At 39.9% G+C, this 20,848-nt stretch overlaps 1 protein-coding gene across 2 annotated transcripts in view; it reads right to left on the bottom strand.

The window, feature by feature from the left end:
- nlgn4xa (neuroligin 4 X-linked a) overlaps positions 1-20,848 on the bottom strand; it is an 87,771-nt gene that overhangs the window by 54,330 nt on the left and 12,593 nt on the right. The window contains exon 3 of one of the 2 annotated variants that reach the window (XM_047577024.1): positions 11,902-11,958. The exons of the other annotated variant lie outside the window; for it this stretch is intronic. Within the exon in view, the coding sequence (XP_047432980.1) occupies positions 11,902-11,958 (57 nt within the window). The remainder of the gene's footprint in view (positions 1-11,901; positions 11,959-20,848) is intronic. 2 annotated transcript variants of the gene reach the window in all.

The raw sequence follows: 20,848 nt of genomic DNA on the forward strand, positions 1-20,848 counted from the left end.
TGGTACTTGAAAAACAAACAAACAAACAAACAAAAAAAAAAACCGGATACTAAAGACCGTTTTTCACAATGAGTACTTATTGCTGATATGGAACCCAGATACAAATCAGTAATTCATTAAAGATCTGTTGAATTAGTAGGCTTTTATAGAAACCTTGGCAACATACCAGGAGAATATCCAATACAAAACTAAAATTAAAATTCCAGGAGCTGTAACCAAAACCAAATACACAGATAGAATGTTATTTATGCATGACAAAATAAATACTGCTAACTAGTTGAATTGTATAACGCATTTTTACATTTAAAACTACCACATTAATTTCTCACAGATCTACCACTACTGTCTCCAGTGTAAAGAACAGTTATGGCCTGGAATGAATCCTGGTCACACGGAAAACATGAAGGTCATTCTTGATGTTGTAATCAACAAGCAAACAGGGAAATTAATTTGACCTTTTTTTTTCTTTTTTTTTTTTTAACGCTGGTCATTTTTCCAGTGCGGTGCAGAAGAAAGGTTGCCAATGTTAGAGATATATGACCTGACATTCTCCAGGAGATCCTGATTTTCACAGCTTTAACCCTGTAATCTCTGCATCTGTCCCTCCCGCCTCCTCCATTTTTTCTTTGTGTAATGAGCAGGGCACATGGCTATTAGGAATGAATACCTTGTTTATGAAGCTCTCCAGTTGTGATTAAACGGAGTGATTAGAACATGCGTAGGTGGTGATTATAAATGAAAAGTGGGTCCTTTGCATGTGGGAAGATGGAAGGGGATGTAAACAGACGAGATTCACAATAAATCAGCCATCCGTATCTTCAGCATCTGGAATCATGAGCCGACATACTGTTTGGTTTGTGGGCATGTTTTTTTTTTTTTTCATTTTCACCTCAGTCACGGGTAAAAAAAAAACAAAACAACATATCAGTGCTGTCTTCACACTTCAGCCCTGCATCTGCTCCACTCTAGAAAGTTTCCGTTGCCTGGAACCAACAGCCGACCGAACCCATTATCCCCAGCCCTGCTGACCACGCTGCTTTGGAAGTCTCTCAAATGTCATTTGGGATTAAAGTGTCTGCTGAGGAAATGTTTTGAATTGAGAGGACAGGTAGCCGGTATGTGCTGGTAGCGTGAGACATTCAAAGTTATAAAATTGAGCTTACTGTGAATTGGAAAAACAGCAACCTTTATGTACAGCACAAAACAAAAACATTTGAACAAGCTTATATGGGAGGCAGAATATTATTGATTAGTCTCCTATTTGGTACAACAAAAGAGTCATCTCATACTATTCTGAAATGAGAGCCGAGCAAAAATCACAACTGCATAATATGCTGCTCAGATTCTTCAAGGCGATATGGATCAAACTTCTTCCCTGACAGTCAACCCTATCCAAAATTAGCTGTCGGCGCTTTCCCTTCTCTGAACAGCATACCCCACAAGTGTTGTCGAAGAGAATATTTGACTGTATTCCCATATTTTACTCTGTTTTTCTTACATTAAATTCAATTGTATGTATGTATATATTTGTGTGTGTGTGTGTATATATATGTATATACACACTACCATGTATGTATATGCACACACTACCAGTCAAAAGTTTTAGAACACCACACTTTTTCCATTTTTTTTTACTGAAAATTATTCAGTATTATACACAGTATTGTGTCATTGCACTCTGAAATTAAAGCATAGAACAAATAAGCAATTTGAGTTGAAAAATAAATCATGGAATCAATTTATAGACCAAAACGTATTCTAAACTTTTGACTCATCAAAGTAGCTGCCTTTGGCAGATATAACAGCTGAACACACTCATGGCATTCTTTCTACAACAGAAATCAAATATTCTTCAGAAAGTTCTTCCCAAGCCTGTTGCAGAAGTTCCCATAAATGTGTGGCACTTGTAGGTTGCTTGGCTTTCACTCTTCTGTCCAGTTCATCCCAAACCAGCTCAATGGGGTTTAACTCTGGAGACTGTGTTGGCCACTCCATGTTTTCAAGGTTACCATCTTGTTCTTTTTTCCTGAGGTAGTTTGGACTTGTGTTTTGTGTCATTATCTTGCTGTAGGATGAACATCTGACCAACTAGGCGTATACCAGAGGGTCTTGCATGGCGCTGCAGAATGCTGTGGTGGCCGTTTTGGTTCAAGGTGCTGCTAATTCTGTACAAGTCACCAACCCTGGATCCAGCAAAACAGCCCCAGACTATCACACTTCCTCCTCTATGTTTGACAGTTGATGTCACACACTGTGGAACCATCCTCTCGCCTACTCGACGGCATACAAAGATCCTGCGTGATGAAACAAAGAGTGGAAATTTTGATTCATCAGTCCATAATACCTTCTTCCAGTCTTCACTAGTCCAATGGCGGTGTTACGTGGCCCAGGAGAGCCTCTTTGTCTTATTCTGACATCTAAGCAATGGCTTTCTTGCTGCAACTCGTCCTGTCAAACCTGCAGCTGGAAGTCTTCTCTTCACAGTTGAAACTGAGACTTGCTTACTACAACTACTATTAAGCTGTGCTTGAAGCCGTTGTCCTGTGAGCCGCCTATCACGCAAGCTGTTAACAACTTGTCCTCTGATTCAGTTGTGGCTTTGGGTATGTCAGATCGCTTCCTGTCAGAGTTTCCCCCAGTTTCTGAGTGACTTTTGATGGTGAAGAAAACTGTACTCACTGACACCTTGGCTTTCTTTGCAATTTCCCTGTAGGAAAGACCTACATTTTTAAGTGTTATGATAGTCTGTCACTCTTCCATTGTTAATTGCCTTTTTCTCACCATTTTTGTAGCAACACACTACTTTCTGCAGTACAATACTGTTCACCTGATGCTCATGAGGGTCTGGTACCACAGTGTGTTCCAACACTGCTTTTATGCAGACAGAGGGGGTTGTAAGTAATCCAGAAATGTTGGAACACCTGTAGGAATTAGTAGCACCAGCTTTCAGGGCTGATTCAACCTTCATTGCTGCAGACCAACTTTAAATTGTTAACCCACTTCATGTTCCATGAAAAAGACCTTTTTGTATAATTGATTAATTATTAATTAAATAAAAGGTACATTATTTTTCAGTTTTGGATAACCAAACCTTTTTTTAACCTCTGGCTGTTCAGTGCTTACCTTTGTACCATTTCAAGCAATTCATTGGGCTTGCATGACTTGAACTGCAATAAATAACTTAAATAGTGGGCTGAAACCCAGCCTGAAACCCCCTGAGCAAGCCTGAAGGTGACGGTGGCAAGAAACAACAGGAAGAAACCTTGACCAGAACCCAGCTCATAAGGAGGGACCCACCTGCCTAAGGCCGGCCAGGTAGACACAGAAACAGGGGAGGTGGACAGAGGGACACACAGCAGTAATAAAGCTATACAGTAGTAACACAGAATTGCATAAACAGTCAGTACATTTACATGCACATGAACAAAAAAAATTTGAATTATTGCCTTAATCCAACTATAACTGGAATACTTAACTTATGTAAGCACATTACTCCAACTAAAATCTGAGTTCTCCTTATGTGATTCAGACACCCAGATAATGCAGAAATCTTAGAAATTGACTTTCTCCGGCAGGGCATCATCCGCCAGCTGCCTAGGCCTATTGCAGCGTAATATCCATCCAAATTTCTATGGCTATGGGAACCACCTGTTCACTTAAATCTTCTATAACCCAGAGCTTGATATGTGCCACTGCTACAAGAAAATCAGTATTATTTACTTTGTTTTAATTTATATTATATTAGCCTCTATTTTTTTTCTCACTGTCACTGTTACCATGCGAAGACAAGAATATATACACATACACATACATGGACATACACACATATATATATATTTGTCCTATTTATATCCCAAATAGGATTAGGGTTAACATAAGAATTCAGGAAATACCCTATATAAATACCCTCTCGCTCTCGCTCTCTCTCTCTCTCTCTCTCTATATATATATATGTGTGTGTGTGTGTGTGTGTGTGTGTATATATATATATACACATACCACACACACATTCAGTCTGAAGTCAGCATGGCCCCAAGAGCCACAATAGCGACATCAATGGATCATACATGTGCCAGGTGCAAGCCCTGAAAGCGCATGAAATTCCACCTCTCTTATTTTTATTGTCAGCCTTTTTGAGTCTACAGCATTGGTTGCTGTTAGGTATTTGAGACAGAGGTTAAAACTGACATTTGAACACCCACTACTATTTCAGTATTTAAAGAACCTCCTGTGTAGCTGATTTAAAGAGCATGACTGGTCCCCGCGCCAGTTTCTGGTTTCTCTCTTCACTGTAGGCTGTGGTGAGAACAGTGTGCGAATGAAAAGCTGGCTGCTCCACATACTATGCTGCACCTCAGTAGGCCTGGCAAAAAACAACTCGGCCACGGAGGAGGGTTTTATTCTCCTCCTACGCAACAGACAACAGCGAGCCAAAGGAGTTGAGAGCAACCTGCTGTGTTATTAATCTTCGCAACGCTCAGAGTGGGTGCCTTAGGTTTGCTAATGCATCAGCATCTATTTCACAACTTCTCACCCATGACCAAGGTGGAGTGTGGGGATGTGGGCAAGCCTGGGGGAGACCTGTGGTCAATGTCCACAACAACGCTGGCCGGATTCTACACATATATAAAGGCCTGTTAATTACAGAGGGAGGGCTGATGTCGATAAGTTCCTGTTTGTCATTCAGTTCCACATTAGCAGAGGCCCAGTGGAACAGAGTGTGTGGTGGAAACAACCTTGAAGAGGCAGATGCACATAAAACAAGAGCGCTGCCATTAAATTGTCATAGGCTGTAAGTGATGACCATCTGATGGTCGCTGCAGGCCTCTGTGGGCTCAGACAAAACTATTCGCCGGCTCTCCATCAAACAAACCAGCAAATTGACTGTTACTACCCATCTCTTTCGGTGTGGCGCTGCAGTGGAGTCCGACCATTGCAGTGAGGGGAGGGAGCCCACTCAGGCCCCTTTGATCCAACAGAGAGAACCCTGCAGAATTAGAGTCATTTAGAGACGGTGGTCTTGAGGCACTGTGTCCCAATCCTGTCAGTGAAGTACACTTAAAGCTAAAGAATTCAAACTGCTTCAAGTGTTCTTCTCCTTCTCTCTCTATTACTATCCATGGGGTTCTTGTCTTTTGTACTCTCTTGGGCCTGTGGAGCTGCCTGGGTGACTGTGCAGCGAGTTTGTCTTGGGCATTCATCACTGCCACCCAGGCCAGGGGGTAATACATTCTTCCACTAGCCGCGCACGTTACACACATTACTCATCTTTACATCAGTAAGGGGGGTAGTGAGAGGGAGGGGATGTTTGGTCTATCTGAATTTCCCATCGATTTCAACATTTTATACTGTTAGGACAAATACATATGACTATTTTATATACAAGCATAGTTGTAACGTTCGGGAACGAACTGAATCTCACCGGCTCTTTAAAACAAACTATTCTATCTAAATGTAGTTTAGATATAGATGATAGACATAAATAACCCACTAAGAGAACACCAGTCTTGAACGTGAAAGGAACAGGAACAGGAACAGATCCACAAGATCCGACTTCCTTCAAAGAGCCATAAATCCCATCTCTAATGCATCCCCTTTACCGCTTACTGTAAGATAATCATTCTTTGGCCCAAACACAAACCTGTCAAGAACTGCAACTATACTCTATTTTGTCAGAAATATTAATATATATATATATGTGTGTGTGTGCAACAAAATATCTGCTTGTCTAGTTGTGGTTTGCATATAAAGAGACAATTCATCAAGAGATCTTGAATCATAAACACGCTCAGATACATCACACCCATAATCCGCAGTGTATTACCTACAACATAAAGCTATTCCTCCACCTGTCTCATGTGTACCTTCTCTTTATTGCTACCTTTCCCATGAAACTCCACAGGCTAATAACCTGGATGGTGTTAAAATGCCCATTTCCCCCCAGAATTGAGAAGCTCAAAGAACTTCACTTCTTTTTAAGGTCACATATGTAACCCCGGTTCCAAGCAATTTACCTATGCCCATTGTTCGTTGCTTGCAGTTTAACACTTGAAAAATGCAAAATGACGAGTGTGTCGTAATCAGTTTGAATATTTATCAGAAATTTAAGTGGGAATAAGTATAATATATTCATTCTAGTGACTACTCAATTTATGCAGCTCAGTTCTTTCTACAGTGTTCATGTTCACAAGTGCAAAGTAATTACATTAAAATAACAGACAGATCACAAAAACTCATGTAATGGTGAAGAGAAAACTTCCAGGAGAAGTAAGGTTGCTGGAGAGTACAACACATAAGGTCTGAGAGGTTGTCTGCAGTGCTGCGAGGTTTCTCTGCAGCAGCCGCTGAGGTATAGGTGGAACCACAGGGGAGCTACAGGAGTAATTCATTGCCACTGCAGATGTTCAAACAGTCAGACTGCATCGATTCTGCCTGCTTTCTTGAAAACACCGGCAAGCCGAGGAAGAGCCCGAAGACGCTCTTTATCCAGACCCTTCACAGTAAAACAATCTTTTCCCTCAGTGTTCAAGTGTTAGTCTTTTTTTCCTGGAATTTCAAGAGTAACCATGTAACCATGAAAAGGAGCAAATTGTGTCTCTGTAGGAACCATCTCTGCCTGCATAATTCAAGTATTTGGGTTTCCTCTTTCAATTCCAAGGTGGATATTTTCTTTTTTTCCTGTAGGTGCTATGGGCAGATGGTGTGTGTTTTTTTTAAAAAAAACTATTTTAACAACACAGTACCATCTCCTGGTGATTTGGCCCATCTAATTTAAGGTAAACCATGATACATGTGCTCGGAGAAAATACAAGTTGGTGTTTCATAAGCAACCTACAATCTTAGGCAGAACTGTTTTTTCTTGCATATGACATCATACATAATATCTTCAAAAACAGTGGATTTACTGTGGCATATTAATAACAGAACCTTTACATTAACAAGTGATTTACTTGAACTGAACTGTTTATTTTCTAGAATCCACTTTTTTAAAATCTTATTTTAATAAGAACATGAGCTAAATTTCTAAAATTAGAGGTAAAATCATTGAAGTGCAACATACTCTATATGTACTACAAATTATTAGAGTGAGTTAAACCTGTTGAAGCTGAACGACTTTGATGAGCGCAGTCTTTGACCAAGTTACGAGCCATGAGTTAGCAATTACTTTTCATAATAGTAATATTGGCAATTTGCAATATAGTGTCATCATATTCACAAAATAATGCTGATTACACCAGGCAACTTTCCTCAACAACATTCAAATAACTAAGACGCTCACCAAAGTTTCAAACTCTTTAATGACTGAAAGCCAAACCTGCACAGTAGGAACTCTGAAAAAGGGAGAGCCTATTAGAAGGGATAGCAAGATCAAACCCAAAAATGCAATTCTTTAAAAGCCAAAACTAGAGATTTGCTCACAACAGTGACTGTCATTGTCATTGCAAGAGTGACACTCAGGACCCTCACCTCGCAAGAAAGACTTACAACAATTTTTGGAGAAACTAATTTTTGCCATCAGAAATACCTGGTATGAAATGCCACAGAACACGGATATACTGATATAGTGACTTTACGGGTTACATTAATCTCCAAACAAGTGTCAAAGCTAAGGACAGAGAAATAAAGAGATAGATAAACACATTCCTATGTCCACTGAATTTGTTGACCATTAAGAAATTCGATTAGACGGATCTGCTTTTGGCATAGATTTTCAACACTGCATGCACAACACCACAAGCCAGATTTAATTGATGCCACAAAAGCACCAGGCAAATGTGGGCTGTGCCTTTCATTCAATTTCGGAACAAGTACCACTGATGAATTAGTTCATTGTGAGGTACTGAAATTAAGTCTTGGTTGCAAGCCTATACTTCGGCAATCACACCTCATTTTTGGTCATTTCCTGCAATAGTACCATTATTCCAGGGCAAAGGCTTTACAAATATAGGCAACTTGCATCTCCCTATAAAATTCTCCTCTCCTTTTTTCCTCCTCTTTTCTCTGGTGCAACCATTTTTATTTCAGCCCAAATAACGAGGTGTAACCAGGTTTATATTTATATTTAGCTCATCTGCCAGTTTGTGTTTGGCAAAATGTATCTTATTTAGTTTGATGAAACCAGCATTTAAGACCGCTTGTCACTGCGTCTTTGAAGGGAAATAGATTTTGAGGATCTGTTCCTTTCAAAGAGGTGATTCTAAAATATTGATTCTAGATTGATACTAAATTTGATTAAAAAAAATGCATTGACCGTGATCCCAACTCAAAAGTTAGGCAGTAATTCTCACTGTTCTGACCCCAGTGCGAAAATGACATATCCAAAATAAATGGGTTATATCTTCACAAGTATGAATAAATTTGATCACCTGTGAGATTCCTACAGAAGTGTCAGAATAAATATATATGTTACTGTGTCAAAATTCATATGGAAGATAGTAGAAAACATAAATTTCTGTTTTCGTCTTAAAAAAAAAAAAAAAAGGCAACCATTAAGTGTTATATTTTGGCATTTTATGTGCTGTTTGACCTTTCTCGGGTACCAGTCTGAAAAAATAGTTTTGTTTCACTGATATATCACTGAATACAAAGTATTTTGACTCATTGACCCAGACCTTGTGTAAAAGGAGGCCTTTGGTGAAACTCTTGTAATAGAGTAACCTTATGTTACAGGTAAGGCCACGCCCCTTCATGGGTTAAAACAAAGGAGATGTTGCTATGTATTGTTCTATGGGCACCTTAAAAGATAATACGCAGAGATTTTCGCTGCTTACCTCAAGAGAGCCTTAAAACAGGTGGACAAAGATGGAAAGCCGTGGGACCCTGATAGTCAATGTGTATGTGTGCATGTAATCATGATAATGCTACCACTTAATCAGATTTTTCATACAAATAAACTTGATTTGATTTGACTTAATCATGATCCAACCACTGAGTGAGTGGGGTCGTTCACCCATTTCTAGGTCAGTAGGCTATATGGACATACGGACCCTATTTTTTCTACGGGGGGAGTTGTATTTACCACCAGTGGTTTGTTTTCACACAAATGGGGGTGTGGCCTAATTTGCTACTCTCATCTATACCCAAATTTACCATAGCAACCACCAATGACGATCCAGAGTGAAGTAAACCCAGAGATCACATTTTGTCAGAAGACCCTACACTGTCAACTGGACTTGTAGACTTTCTTGAAGACGTTTCGCCACTCATCCGAGTAGCTTCTTCAGTTCTGATAAACTAGTGAGAAATTGAGGTTTAAATAAGAAAACTCTGGGGGGATGGGGGCAACTGTGTGCCTAGTCTACTTACCATATGAATAGAGCTCTAACGAGGCAATTGTTGGTGGGAGCCTGGAGGCTCAAGGTGTGAATGGTGTTGAAACTTCTTGAGGACAGAAGGCAAAACTGAATTACAAATAGATCTATTTATAATTCCAGTTTAAACCTCAATTTCCCAATAGTTTATCAAAACTGAAGAAGCTATGTAAACAAATGGGAGCTTCATGATTCATTTAAAACTGACGCAGAGTTACAGGAGAAGCCATTAGCAGCGTTTTTTTGCAAAGGCAAGACATACTTTATGATTTTGCGAATGTTATTTTCGCGACTTGTTGGCTTCTAGCTCTCTGAGTGTTTGTTGCACAGTGAAGAGACAGACATTGTTGTAACCAGCAGCATCTCTGCTTTCATATGACTATCTATGGTTATCTTGAAGTTGTGAGGTTAGTAGAAGCACTAAATGAGACGTTCGCCATATTAGTGTTTTCATTATATCCCCATGCAATTGCTTGGGGTTTTGTTTGTGTTTCGTTTCGGTGACAATGCCTGATATTGGCTTTTAGATGAGTTCCTCCCCATCATTTTGGTGTGTTATATGTTCAGAATGGTGCATGGAATTATCCCACCAATTTTTTGTCGACTCAAAAAGACAAAAACATGCTTAAAGCTGGTGCTGCATGTTCCTTGACGTATTTTCACTCACAGTATGATTCTAATCAATGTTCTCATGGAAAGAGGTCTGAGTATTTTCTAGCAACTGTATATTCAAGTAGGCAACGGTGTGTCTGGTATTCTTTCTTATGAACAAATAATTAAACATATAACACCCAGAAAACAAATGGTGCCCTTTAACTCAAACGTCTCCTATGACTTCTTCTTCACCTCCAGTCATACGTCAGTCCCAACAGATTGCCCAACACGGTAAAGAAAAAAAAAAGCTGCACTAGTAGGTTATCATCATGCAGAGGGAGGTGTTAATGGAAAAAAAGAGATCTGGCAGACATTTTCTCATGGGTTAGTGCTCATGCTTCAATGAGCAATAGAGGCAAAAAAGATGTAAAAAGGGAAAGACAGGCATATATATTGTTTTAAAAATTTTATTCATCAGAGGACGACAAAAAGGATCACTGTAACCCATCACTTTATGATTCCCTTTACACCTCAGAAAATATCCTCCAAAATAAATGCCTCTGATTTAGAAGAGAAAAGAGGGTTAATTACAAAAAATGCTGAAATTGGTGCATTGAGTTGCACTTTAATGGGAACAAAAAAGGGTGGAAGTTCTTGACAGACAACTACAAGCGGGAAAAATTAGGCCACGTGACCAGGAAGCCTTGTTAAACATTTGTACTCTGTTTTGGGCTAAGGGTAGGTTTTATATTTATTTTATGTATTTGTTAGTGTTGTTAGTATCAGAGACAAGTAGAGACAAATTTCATTGTATGGTCTAAAGACTGGACACCCCTTCTCATAGAACTGAATGAGAAGGTGTGTCCAAATTTTTGACTGGTAGTGTACATTAAGGGGAAAATGTATTTGAAACACTTTTCATGATGCATGGTGCATCAAATACACCATTGTGATAAAATATACACAATTATTCTTTATGCACATTATGTACATACCACTATTTTAACTTAAGTTCAGGAACCATACCACACCTCATATCATTCTATTTCATTGGATTACCTATAAAAGTGTATCCTAACCCTCTCTGTCCAGCTTTACATCTCAGTGTTCTACCCACAGCTCATATCTCTCTATTCTTTTCTTCCTCTTTCACGTTTCATTACAGGGACCAGGGGGCAAGAATCCAAAGCTTCCAGGGATGTGCTCCCACTCCGAGTCTCATTCCCTGGGTTCCGCTACCACCATCCAGGTACACATTCCACCCCCTTTATGCCTTCCCTTTGATCCCTCTTCATCACATCCCCTCAGTCCCTTTTATCCCTTTTTATTCCATCCCCCTGACACCTTTTCATTCCATACCTTTCAACCCTTCCCATCCCTCCATCCATTTTTCGCACTCTCTCAATACCAAAACTTATTTGCATCACTTAAGGCATGGTCTTTGGTAGTGAAAGTCATTAACCATGTCAGTAGACAGAATTTGTTGGACTGGGATATTTGTCTTCATCCTTATAGTTTGGTGGCTGTGGCTCAGATGGCAGAGGAGATTTGCCACAAAACAGAGAGGGTTGATCCCTGGTGGACCACATTCTTGTTTTGTGTACAGATGGGTAGATGTGTCACTGTGAATGCAAAGTTCTTTGAATACAAAACCATTTACTTAGAAATTACAGACAGTACCATCTGTTGACCACAATCCTAACCCTAACCCTAACTGCTGGTAGCTAGGATCCTAAAACACTCTGTGCCATCTGAACGTTGTTTGTGAACAAACTTTGAATAAATGTTAACCAATAACAGTTGCCGTTAAGTTGGCGCCACTGGTCACACAATTGTCTCTTTGCAGTTCGTAGCAGCCTGTCAAGATTCTCCCAGAAAAGAGGAGCTAGTATTAAAAAAAACTAAAAAAAAATCTGAAGGTTTGCTGTCATGCACAAGTGTCAGGTGTTTATTACGTTGGTCAAAAAAATGGAGAAAAAAAATTATAGTAAAATACCTGTATGAGTGTCACCTTTATTGTTGAAATCTGCGCCTTGCCTTTTTGTGTTGGCCCCTGGTGTTTGGGAGAAAAATAGAATAGAAGGAGACATTTAAAAGGAAAAGTGCGAGGAGGAAAAAAAATCCACCAAATAGCAAAAAGACAAAAATGGCCGACAAGGTTATTTGTGAGAAAAGTTTGATATTGAGAAGTAATGTGAAAAGGTGAAAAGGTTTTACCAGCTAGCCAGGCTCAGTCCAGAGGTAAAACCTATTGAATAATACCACCTAAGCTCACAGATCAACACATTTTATCAGCTTTGTTTGATGAGTACTATTTAAGAAACTTTTCGAGAGCAAGACTATAAACTTTGTTTCACAATCTGAAAAGCTAGTCTCTACTGCAGCTAGCATGGAGATACTCTTACAGCTAGTAATAGGATAAAAAAATCAATTGTAATAATAAAAGCATCCAAAGGATGTGGCAGAACGGTCAATAACATCCTCCTTCTTCTTACAATTACTTTTTGTTGAAAAACTGAGATGAAAAAGTTCAATATGTCTGAATGCTAAGGACAAGGTTGTAGCTGCGATGTATTTAGCTTACTTTATTTTAAAAACTGGAAGCAAAGTTTCCGTATTTTTATTTTAAAATATGGCAACTAACATGGCTAATTTTCCATCATTAAAAACCTGTATTGTTATCTTGCAAATTATTACACGATTTGCAAGATTCTTTGGTAGGAGTAAGACGAACTCCTTCCTGCATCGTACTTTTGAAATTCTGGATTTGTAGCTTCATGTATTTACCAACGCATTAACGTTAAATTAAATATTGATTTCAAGTACAGACTCAGGTTTATTTTCATGGGTTGAACTGAAATATCATATACACTGATCCGCAATAACATTATGACCACCTTCCTAATATTGTGTAGGTCTCTCTTGTGCCTCCAAAACAGTTGTGACTCATCAAAGGATGGACATGGGCTTTCTGAGGGTGTCCGGTGGTGTCTGGCAACAGAATGTTGTTAATGAGGGCCCTTTGAAGGTAGGGGTCTCTGAGGATCATCCTACAGACACTCTATGTCTGAGATCAGAGATTAGATGTGCGGTTTTTTATGCATGTCTTCGGTCACATCATCAATAAACACTAGTGACCGAGTGCCATTGTAAGTCATGCACATGTGATGCCCATGCCATCACACTTCCTCCACTGTGTTTGACACAGAATGTCCAGAGAATGGCTTTTTAGATTTAGATATTTTTCTCAGGGGCTCATGAATCGTTTGCACCTTCTTATGAATCCTCATCTCTCCTCATCAAGCCTCTTCTTTATCGTCAATAATCAACCACTGTTGTTTTTTGCAGAAGCCCGGGCCTTTTTCATGTTGCAGAGCTTACCCGAGCATTTTTTGTTGCTGCTGTCAGGAATGTGAAAAACTGTATCCTTATCTTCGGCTTTCTCTTTGATAGATTTGTTTTACTTCTGAGAGTTCCTCGCTGTGAAGGCAGTTGGCAGACATTTTCAAATGCAGACACTAACTGCTGGACTGATTGGACTGATGCAGGAATATCCACGGCTGTCTGTGAAACAGCTTCTGAGTCAGGCACAATTATCTTCAGTCATTTAAAAAAGAGGATGGTACACTTTAAAGAGCTGTGATTTCTAAACCTTCCTGTATTTTAGATGTGGATGAAAGCACATACGCCGATCAGCTATAATATTATGACCACTGACAAGAGAAGTAAATAACATTGACCATCTTGTGACAATGCAATATTCTCCTGAGAAACTTTTGGACCTGGCATTCGTGTGGATGTTAACTTAGACATGTACCACCCACCTAGACCAGATCAAGCACATACCCCATAGCAATGAAACTCGTTTATGGCACATGGATGAAAATTGCACATGATGTTGTATCTGTGGGATGCACTGGAATAAGCCTGATCCACAGTCTTGAGATTACATTTTAAGTAAGAACTTGATCCAAATGTTTAGATTTTAATGTTGCGTCCCTCAACCCCAACCAGAGCTGGGTCGTAACAGGCACCCACCATTCTGGTGGCAGACACCACAGCACATCTCGGAAGGCCCACGTCCATTCTCTGATTAATCAGAATTGTTTTGGAGGCACATGGGAGACCTACATAATGTTATTTCTGATCACTGTATTCTGAGTTTATTCAACATCTCATGTTCATTAAATGTGATTATCTTTTTGAGTTTCTTTCTCTTGGGTAGGCCAATGTGGTCTAAACAGTAAGTTACAGTAAGCTTGAGAAAAATAACCTTTTTGATACTGCGCTTATTCTAAACCATGCTTCTGTGTCTTGAACATGGGAAAGAAATAATATACTGAAGGTGTGGATTCACTAATGGAAATTTAATACTAAGGTTGGCCGAAAAGACGATGTATCATTCACTGATCAGCAAGTAGCGGGAAAAGGGTTTCAAAAAGGCCCATAATGTGGCAGCATGGCTGCGGTGTCGGGGTGTTTGCATATTAAAGCTGCACACTAATAGAGCAAGCTGCACAAACACAGACTACTGCCATGTAGCGTAGCCCGCCCGAGCGCGCACACCCACATCTGCTCAGCCTGGTCACACACGAACACACACAGATGCATGCATACCTAACATGCAAGCCACAGTAATACGTCAGTATACTTACTTACGAACACAACAATACCAGATTAACTTTCTTGACAGGAGATATTTACGACAGTGAAGGCGTACAAAAATTAATATCAGTCATGAGCCTGGATCATGGTACAGGAACCTCGTGGTATGGGTTAATTAAAACTAGGTTAAGGAAATTAATGTGCTGCTTAAAGGGGTCACACAAATAAACACGATCTTGAAGAAAAACAAATGTACTCAAGCTATTTTCATGTTGACTTCTTGCTCTCGCCCAACATGTGACATTCTGTGTTTTTCCACTTGAAGACTACGCTGAAGAACACCTGATGGCAGCCAAGTGCTGCGAGTCACCAGATCACAGACTCCAAATGTCACCATTGTTTTATCGCCATCGCCTTTGATGCAACACCGAGCAGTCTGAGAGAAGGGGAGTATACGACATGGATACAGCTTCTCTTTCTTGCTGCTACGTTATGACCCAGCCTGAGGTGAATTCCTTTTCCTCTGTCATAACCCCCTGCCTTTCCTAAGCACTTTGAGCACAGGAAAGCCATTAGCTCTGAAGAGAGGGCCAGAAGATGGCTGCCCTGGCAGTAAAAATGTTGCCTTTAACAATAACAGTCAGGGTTAGTAAGGTCACATAAGAGTCAGCTTTTCAAAAGATGTGGAGCATTCGCTTCCCTTGATAAAAGACATCAGAGTGTGGTTGCATGGCAGGATGTTTGGATTTTAGAGTTGTGACATTAGCGAACGAACTGAATCTATTGAACGGCTCTTTAAAACAAAGTTGCAAGCAGTTGTTTTTTTATTTGCATTTCACACGGATGCGTGCTCTTTCACTGAGATGCTATAGCTTTTAGCATAGCAGTAGACTTGGGTCCAATTCCCGATCAGCGCAAAGCTGTTTAGCAAATATCTCGCAGGTTAAGTAGAGCATCAGTCTTTCTAGAATGTAGATTCAATTATTCCACCAAGAGAATATGTATTGGTGGGATGTTGGGAAGTTTGAATGATTGTGATTGTGAAGTCTTAACCTATCACGGTGCCTATTTCGAGGATAAAATATGCTACCCCCAGGCATCTTAAAAATAAATAAATATCAAAAATATGTCTTTTGAATGGCTCTTTGAAAGCAACCACAAGATCCGGCTCCCTTCAAAGAGCCATAAATCACATTTCTATTCCTGCTATCTTAGAAATAACACTGTCTATGTTTGCTTTTCTGCCCATATACATACATTTTTGCTGCCACAACATTTTCATTTTAGTAAGGGAGATTCAAAACAAACTAAACATGTAAATGAAGTGAAGTGCTATATGCTCAGAGTTGCTAACTGTGCATGCACAGCAGAAAACAGGCACAATAAGATTGTTTTTTTCTGCGTTTGATTAGCAACCTCAGGGGAATAACATTAAAAATTTAGTTTTTGTTACATTTTGTTATTAAATTTTTTGTATCTGTGGCTGAATGTTGCACCAGTAAGGCTTTTCGGCAACACCAAATAAAGTGAAAGAGCTGACTTTACATCTTAAAGCATTTGTATGATGGACATTAACAAAAAAAAAAAAAAAGAAAAACTGCAGCTTGGATAATTCAGTGTTAGAGTCATTCTCTCTCTCTCTCTGTTTACCACATTTTATCTTCATGAAATGAAGTGCTGCAAAGAGTATTTTAATTCAGGGAACGACTTGCTTCGGTGCAGCACAAAAAGCTGTTTTTTTACTTTTGGGGTTTGGAATAAATCATGGCCACCTTTGAAACATTAAGCATTTTGGTAGTGGAAGGGCATATGAGGGGAACAAGAAGCGGCTTTAACACTGAACTGGGTCTTGTATTTGAGACGGGGGTTTAGCAGTAAACCCAAACCCATGTGGGAGACTTCGACACTTAAAAAATGAAGGTGAGGAGACCACGGTATTGTCTTACTCTATGAGACAGCCCCCTGGGGAAACATCTTCACTCTGATTAATTCACTACAGCTGCATGCCAGTATACTGCAGAGGCTGATAAAGCAGACACACTCCAAACTAGCCTCTTTTTCTTTTCTTCTACTTCTTCCATATCCCCACAGCCTTTTCCTCCCTTTATGCACACAAATGAAAAGAGCTCTCGGGCATTTCACCAGCAGACAGCGAGCATCTTGTCTACTCGGCCTATGAATTCAGCTAGAAATCTAAAAGGCCGTGACAATACAGTCATTTGAGCGTGCTCGGCACAGGCCGTAGTGGATTTCCTCTTTCAGCATCAAATCAGATGACAAAGAACTGGCGTTGCTTAATCTGTCAACGCACTCGAGGTGCAGTAAAAGTATAAATCCCATCTTGATCCTCACACAGCAGGATATTTTGACATTACACTGGATTTCTGAAAAGGCAGACTTGGGGGATATAAAGATGATGGACAGCAGTGAGAGTTCTAAATAGGATAGACATGTCACTCCCCGCTGACTTCAGACCATAGAGACACATTATAACTCTTTTACCCATTGCTCCTCAGAAATTTGCTTCACAAAAGAGTTGTGATGTTCTTGACCGAACTGAATCTATTGACCAGCTCCTTAAAATGAACGATGGGAACTTTTTTTTTTTTTTTTCACGTTGATTCACACAGATTCATGCAAAAATGCCTGTTTTGCTATTGAGATGTAGTGAGATGGTGTTGGTAATAGAGGTGGTGATGATCATTGCAGTGGACCCGGGTTGGATTCATGGTCAGCACAAAGGTAATTACTGAGAGAGTCTTTTGAACGACTCTTTGAAAGAATGGATCCATAAGATCTTCAAAGAGGCATAAATCCCATTATTACATGCTATGTGACAAATTGTATTTCCCTATTAGTCCAAAAACTCCTCCTTGGACTGGATGGGCTGTGTGTGCTGAGCCCCTTCCTCTAGTCCATCTTCACCCATGTCGGCAGGTCTGTACAAAGATCTCACCCCTTAATCAAGTTTAGCGGAGCACTTAGCCATGTGGTGCACTGAAATTAGCATGCTCCTCAACACAAGCAAAACCAAATAGAAAGGTAGCACACACACCCCTGTTCACATTAACAGGAAAGCGGTTGATTGTGTAACCAGCCTCAAGTTCCAGTTCCTGGGCTTTACATCTTCTTCCAACACATCCAGCTTCGTGAAGACGGCTCACCAGCACCTCATCTTTCTGAGGACGCTGAGGATGAAACACCTCTCTTCAGCCATCTGTGCTATTGAGAGTGTCCTAACCAGCTGTATCACAATCTGGTATGGGAGCTGCCCTTAGACTGTAAAGCACTGCAGATGGCGGTGAAAACTGCCCAATGCCTAATCAGACCTCCACTTCTTGCCATCAGAGGCATCCAAAGCAAAAACTGTCTACAAAGAGCATGCAGCACTGTCAAAATTGCTTCCCACCTAACATAAAAACAGTTTGCCCTCCTACCCTCGGTCCAAAGACAGCAAGCAACGGAACAGTTTTTCCCCACAGCTGTTTCTCTTCTGAACCTTACCCCGCTCTAACCTGCTCTATGCAGCTGAACCCCTCCAGAACTTGTATCTTGCTGTAACTGACATAGTTTCTGTTTACCAAAATTCTATATTCTGTACAATATCCTGATGTCTATTGTCATTGTGCACACTTGAACATGGTCTCTTTTCATTTAAATTTTCCATATTTTCCACATACTCTGAACTTCTGCTTGGATGCTAAATTGCATTTCATTGCCATGTACATGAACATGGGTGAAGATCTAATCTTATGTATTTTGATGTTTCATCGGCCACCATGGCTTTGCATTTATTGTGTCCACTTCTGCTTTTAAATGATGTGATTCATGACTGGAAAAAAGAAATGCTCATTGTCAGCAGGTGGTACTTCCATAACAAGATGCAAGGCTATTGTGCTACTGCAATAAGTACATCAAACACAAATGTGTACGATCCTTGTGTTAACCTTTAAATGTTGTTTATTACTGCAACCATCATGATATAATACTTCTATTTTTAAGTTAACTCCTAAGCTACTTCTATGGATCTATTGCAGTCAGGTCCTTCCTCAAGCTGTATTAAACTTATGGGGTTCCCTGATTTATTGCGCTTGAGTATAATAACTATTTTTTTCGAGATTGAATCATTTTGTAAAAGCTACCAACTGTGCACTGACAAAGGATTGCGAGATTATCCCTCTCCAGCACTTTTTAATCTACCATGTACTCAAGAGCTCAGACTAAATTTAGCGTGGAGCTGTCAAAGATCTCAGCCAGACACACATGTTAATGTGCTTCCCTATCCTACCGGTGACTGTCCACTCTCTCCCGCGGCTTCCTAAAACCCCCCCACCCCACCCCCACCCCCCACCCCAGCCATTGCAGGTTATGTTCAACACGCTGTGCTTTTTTACGGAATACATACTGAGTCCTGTCCATTGCAGCTGCTGCTGAAGCTGGATGGGTAAATTGCTTGGCTGGTACAAGTGTCACACCGACTCCAAGTCACAAGTGCTCACTCAAACAGGGGCGTGCGGAATAAAAAGCCATTATAGGTGAGCTTTCCACCCGCGAGCAAAGCGGGACTTAACAATTTGAGTTGGCTTTTATTCTACTCTTGCATCACTCTTTGTTAACAGCACTCTCATCAGTCATAGAACAAAGTGTGTGTGGAGTGGAAGAACTCCAAGCAATTTGACAAGTGGCCCTGCATTTCCTCCTTTTTAGACAAACCATTGTTCACTGATGGCAAAAATCAAAGGATCTTTGAAGAGCTCCCAGGAAGTCACTGCTCAAGGAAAATATTTATGGGGCACTACTAAAAGAAAAATGCCTCGTGAAAACATGAATGGGCTTGATAAGCTTCTGTGCTTTAGAATAAAGCGGCAGTCCAACTTAAATCAAAAATGAAGGTACATCAAGCATGTAAACACGTTCAGTCTTTCTCATAATCCCAAGTGTTTGTGTTGATGTGCGTACTTGACTGACAACTACATTAAAAGGGGAAAATGGAAAACTAACATCATTCTGTGAAATAAATGAAAGGAAAGTGGATAACACAACTAAATTTTCATTGTTATCAGTTGATTATTCATTTGTAGTCCTATACAAACAATTCCTAAAGGCATGTGATGCCACAAAGCGCCGTCCATCACCAAGCTATACCGTCCTATGGTATCACAGGAGCTGTCTTCACTCCAGCGGCTAATGAAAATCAATCTGATGTGACTCACGTGATTCATGCTCCAGGGCAGTGCCGCTTAAGCGGTGGAAAGTTAAAATGTATTGTTTAATTCGTGTGCTCTTCCATTCAACTCTTGCGAGGTCACATTGTAGTAACTACTGATAATAATGATATCAAACTTTAGCTTCTGGAAAGCGTCACATAGTAAAACATATATGCCACGGACCATTGTATAATTTTAGGGCACAATATAGTAGAATAATTTAGACACTCATAATAAAATGACAAACAGTAAACCAGTGCATGTAACACACTGTGATTCTGGCCTTTATTGACTGCTAGAGAACTGTAGTTTTACAAAGGCATTTGTTTATAACTGTCCAAATTTTGTAAGTTATGTCTTATCATATAATGGTGAGAAATAGGGCTGTCAGTCAGCCATAATTAACGTGGGTTCCGTTTTTATTACTCACTGGAGTTGTCACGTTTGCAAACGAGCCGTAATTACTGACAGGCTCTTTAAAAATGAACGATGGGAACAGGAGTTATTCGAGAGCTCTTTTTTGTGTGTTTTTTTGCTGTGTGTGTTTCACACATATGCACACATAAGACCCTCATTTGCTTCAGCAGAGTACAGTGTGCCTCCATACTCATAGTAGCAGAAGTTTTCTTTTCTCACGAAATCTCCCATGGGATAAATTAAGTATCTGCCTAGAAGATAATTCAAACTCAGACATCCCACCAATACATATGCCATTGACCGTATCATTTCTCCCAACGATTTTCTGATTCTCTGATAAAATGAGTTACCCCAAGCTGGCATCTTAAAAATAAATAAATCTCAAAATGATATTCAACACCTCCACACATTTCTACCTGTCTACTTGGCGAATTTTGTACACTGAACACACTCCAACAAATATAAAAATACCTGTGAGCCAAAAGCTCAGACTTCAGAGTGCTTCAAAAGCTCCAATTAGTTTTATACTGAGCGGATATCAGGGCGTTGGAGATTTCTTTATACTTTCATCTTCTATGATCACAGCATGCAAGTCGAACTGCTGTCATAAGTTTGTCATTTTAATAATCATAAAGGGATTTGGTTTACACTACAATCATGTTCAGCTACAGTTTGCTGCAACCGTCCCTTGTAGAGTGCTGGTAGGATAATGCT

The sequence above is a fragment of the Mugil cephalus genome, chromosome 23, assembly GCF_022458985.1.
Source record: "Mugil cephalus isolate CIBA_MC_2020 chromosome 23, CIBA_Mcephalus_1.1, whole genome shotgun sequence".
Classification (NCBI taxonomy): Eukaryota; Metazoa; Chordata; class Actinopteri; order Mugiliformes; family Mugilidae; genus Mugil; species Mugil cephalus.